This window comes from Culicoides brevitarsis, chromosome 3 (assembly GCF_036172545.1).
Source record: "Culicoides brevitarsis isolate CSIRO-B50_1 chromosome 3, AGI_CSIRO_Cbre_v1, whole genome shotgun sequence".
In the NCBI taxonomy this organism is placed as follows: Eukaryota; Metazoa; Arthropoda; class Insecta; order Diptera; family Ceratopogonidae; genus Culicoides; species Culicoides brevitarsis.
This window is the reverse complement of record NC_087087.1, coordinates 16,898,550-16,903,041: the sequence shown is the minus strand read 5'-3', so window position 1 is coordinate 16,903,041 and position 4,492 is coordinate 16,898,550. Positions and strand designations below refer to the sequence as shown.

The window sequence follows — 4,492 nt, the reverse complement described above, 5'->3', positions numbered from 1 at the left end:
TACTTGCTAATTCAGGAATATTTGGATTTATATTCTACGAAATATGACGAAAAGCGAAAACTTTTTGCAGGAGTAACTACAATGTTTGACTTGTTCAACAATTTAACATAACTCGATGTCTTTCCTTCCTTTCTTTTCAGTTTCTACCGAAAAATTTATGTGCTAGAGAGAAAGATTGACAACTTTTGTCAACGTAGACGAAACGACACACACACAATGCTTCATAATAAAATAAAACCCATTAAAATTATTATTGTAACGTCTAAATATAATTAGTTTTCATCTTTTAAACTTTTATTGTTTGCCTTCGTCGTCGCTAAGACGATTAAAAATTACATCAATTTTCCGCAACGTTAGAGCTCGTCTCGTTTACCTTGGTAATCTTCTTTAATGAAATCGGCACCGCGTTCCCCGATCATGATTGTCGGTGCATTCGTGTTGCCACTCACGATGCGTGGCATGATACTGGCATCGATGACACGTAATCCCTTGATGCCTCGTACGCGTAATTGGGGATCAACAACGGCATTTGCATCACTTTCGGGTCCCATTTTCGCTGTGCCGACTGGATGATAAAGTGTCGTGCCCACCGAACGACTGTAGCAGTCCCAATAGGCGTCAGAATCGTGTGGCGCTGAGCAATGTGGCAACGGAATTTGAATTTCTTCGACTTCGTGATCCCGGAAAACTTGCGTTTTGTGGAATTCACGGAATTTTCGAATGCCCCGGATGGCGGTCTTCACATCGGTGGGGGTTTCAAAGTAACCTGTGGTGATTTTTGGCGCATCAAAAGGATCAGAACTTCTCAATTTGACATTTCCGCGGTCCGTTTGTTGAAGTAAAGTCACAAGAACGACCAAAGTATGCGCATCTTGGTTCATGGCGACAATTTTTTCGTTAATTCCAGCGTCAAAGCCGAAATTTTCGAAAATTACGTCAAATTGCGGAGTTTGACGGTCAAATTTGAAGAAATGATATTGGATATCGGGGAATTTATCGGTTTTATTTTCCGTGTTGATGAATCCCATCATGTCTAAGGCTCCCATGTGGCTGAATGGACCAACGCGATGCATTACATAAGCGAAAAAGTCACTTACGAACTGCGTTACATCAAAAGGCAGGGAGTTTGTCTTGTGATAGGAGTAGAAAAGGGGGATTACGATGTGATCTTGGAGGTTTTCGCCGACTTGGAGATCTTGAACGACCGGGATTTGCATTTCTTTCAAGTGTTTTTCAGGTCCAACGCCGGAAAGTAACAAGAGTTTGGCAGAATTAACAGTTCCTGAAGCGACAATTACCTCTTTTTTGGCTTTAACGAACATTTTCTTGGGACCTTGGGGCGTTTCAAGGACAAAATGAACGCCTTTTGCTCGTTTTTTGTCGTCAAATTCGATTTTTGTGGCAGTTGCATGCTTGATAATGTTCAAATTCTCGCGATCTTTGGCGGAATTTAAGAAAGCTTTTGCTGCGCTCCAACGTTTGCCTTGATGCAAAGTCCCGCCAGGCGTGGAAAATCCCAAATAACTTCCCCCATTGATGTCTAAGACCTCGCGATAGCCCAATTCGATGGCAGCATCAGCGACAATATATTTCATCACATCCGCACTCATGAAAGAACCAACTTTTAAAGGACCTCCTGCTGCGTGGAACTTCTCATTTCCATCCTGCAAATAACTCGGCTGCTGTTGATCTTCGGACTTCATGAAATATTTCAAAACTGTTTTCCAGCCCCAATCGGTGCAGCCCATTTCTTCCCAGCGATCGTAGTCGCGAGAGTTTCCTCGAACGTACAACATCGCGTTGACGCCACTTGAGCCGCCCAGCAATTTTCCACTGGGCCAGTAACTGCCTTTAGGTAAGCTTAGGCTGCTTTTGTCGGATTTTTCGCAATAATGGTTCCACGTGACTTTGCTGCGTTGTTGTCCGAATGCGAGAAGAGGAACTTCAGATTCGATGGGGGGATCACCACCGGCTTCGAGAACAAGAATTTTAAAGTCATTGACTTCCGAGAGACGACCAGCTACGGTAGAGCCACCGCTGCCTGCACCAACAACTACGAAATCGTATTCGTCGAGTCCTGAAAAAAGAAAAAAAAATAATTTGAATTCTGAAAAATTTTTTTTTTAATTTTTACTATTTTAGAGATTTTTGATAAAATTAATGAAAAAAATATCTCAAAAATTTTAGAAAGTTTAAAATTTTGTTAAAATTAATTATTTTTTTTTTAATTTCAATAATTTTTAATATTTTAGAGCTTTTTATTTGATTCAGAAAAAAATAACAATTTTCAATATTAATTTGTTTGATATTCAAATATTTTGAAATTAGTTCTTAATTTTTTTAAAAAATTGAAAATAAAGTTTTTTTCCAATCTATTTTTTTATTATGGAAAAAAATATTCATAAAACCTCTTAATTATTGAAATTTTTTAAATTTAAAAATTTTTGTTATCTTTCACAAAATTAAAGGGAAATATTGTATTACCGAAACTTTAATAAAAAAAAATAATTAAACAATTTTGTAGAATTTCGAAAATTTTTTGAAAATGTTTTAGAATAAATTTTTTAAATTTGACTTAAGAATTTTTAAAAATTGATTAAAATTTATAACAATTTATTCAAAAACATTTTTAAAAATATTTCGAAAATTTGATAAAATTCTGAAAAAAAATTTTCATATTTTTTTAAATATCAAAGTACCTAGTTGAAAAATTTTTAATATTTTTAAATTTATTTGAAAATTTTTAAAAAATAATTCGAAATAATTTGAAAAATTTTTAATATTTTTAAATTTAATTTTTTTCGAAATTCTTAAAAAAATAATTCGAAATAATTTGAAATTTTTTTAATATTTTTAAATTCAATTTTTTTCGAAATTCTTAAAAAATAATTCGAAATAATTTGAAAATATTTTAATATTTTTAAATTCAATTTTTTCGAAATTCTTAAAAAATAATTTGAATTTTTTTTAATATTTTTAAATTCAATTTTTTTCGAAATTCTTAAAAAATAATTCTTCCTATGCAAAATTTTTTTGTTTTTATTTTTTTTAAATTTTCTTTAAAAATTTTTTATATTTACAGAATTTTTTTCGACAATTTTTTTAAGTTCGTCTAATCGAGAAACTTGAAATTTATTCAGAAATATTTTTCGAAAACTCTAATATTTTTTAAAAAATTTTTGAAAAATATTTTCAATTTTTTATAAATTTTTGAATATTAAAAAAATTAACCTACCATTCTTCAAAGCAGTCGACGCATAATCCGTGGGCCACATATCCGGCGGCGAAAGTGAACATTGAGCAGCGATAAGCGTTTGTATCATCAGTCCAAACAACTGATTAGCATTCCCGATGCTGTGCGACGCACACTGACCTAACAATTGGTCCATAATTGCCTTTCAAACGTAAAAAATCTGTGGAAAAAGAAAATTTTAATTAAACTTCCATTCATCGAAGAAATTCTGCAGATGGCAAATCAATTAATTAACAAACGGAGCAGATAAGCGATAAATTAATTTTCGGTTCACTTTTCTCTTTCGCATAATTCATGAATTAAAAGCCACCGCACTAATAAACAAACAGCAAATATTGATAAAATTTAATAATAAAATAATAATAAACATGTTCTCGTTCTAATCCTCATGTTTATTCAACGTGATGATGCTCATTCAGGACGACGACCGCATGCCGTTCAAATACATAAATTTATTAAACACAAATAGAGAAAATGTGGACCCCTTATGAATTGTTTACAAAATGCATCAACAACAGATAGATGATGTTTCACTAATTTAGATTGTTTACTTGTTTGTCTGTCTGGCTGGCCGAGCTGTAAATTGAATAAATCCTCCGCACACAAATATTTGTGCATTTCGAGCCCGAGTTCCGAAAAACAATACAAACGAACATCATAACGTGATTTATATGCGGCAAGGGCGTTCTATTATTACAAAATATTTTGTAGATGTGCACTCTGTGATAAAGTAATCGATAGTTAGCAGAAGTTTTGTTCTTTTTTGCATCTCGTACCGAAGTCAGAAGTAGTTTTTAACATTTATTTAATTATAAATTCTCTAAAAACTAAAAAATGACCTACAGAAAATTCATGCTTGCTTGCCATTGACGTCTTGTTTGAAAGTATGTGAGTTGCATCCGGAAGAGAGAATTGGACTTCATCATAAATGCTGATAAAACCTTTTGATGATCTCGGTAAACTTTGCTTGCTTGCCATTGACGTCTTGTTTGAAAGTATGTGAGTTGCATCCGGAAGAGAGAATTGGACAATGTTTTGGGAAGAATGGAAATAACAAACAGAGGAACAAGACATGATACAAATGTAATTACGGCTCAAGGCGGAAGTAATACAAGTTTATTACAAATTTATTAGAGAAAATTTTTTGAGAATTGGGACAAGGTAGAAGCTTTTTAATTTCTTTTTAAAAGATTTCTATTAACGTTTTTTCGTAACCGGAATTTTTTAATGATATTTTTG

At 32.9% G+C, this 4,492-nt stretch overlaps 1 protein-coding gene across 1 annotated transcript; it reads right to left on the bottom strand.

Moving 5' to 3' along the window:
* Window positions 1–297: 297 nt before the first annotated feature.
* On the bottom strand, window positions 298–3,406 carry LOC134834692 (glucose dehydrogenase [FAD, quinone]-like). The gene is made up of 2 exons (XM_063849438.1): window positions 3,236–3,406; window positions 298–2,077 (listed from the first exon to the last, which is right to left on the bottom strand). The coding sequence occupies exons 1-2, from the start codon at window positions 3,387–3,389 to the stop codon at window positions 354–356; spliced, it is 1,878 nt and encodes a 625-aa protein (XP_063705508.1). The 5' UTR covers window positions 3,390–3,406; the 3' UTR covers window positions 298–353.
* Between the last annotated feature and the right edge of the window lie 1,086 nt (window positions 3,407–4,492).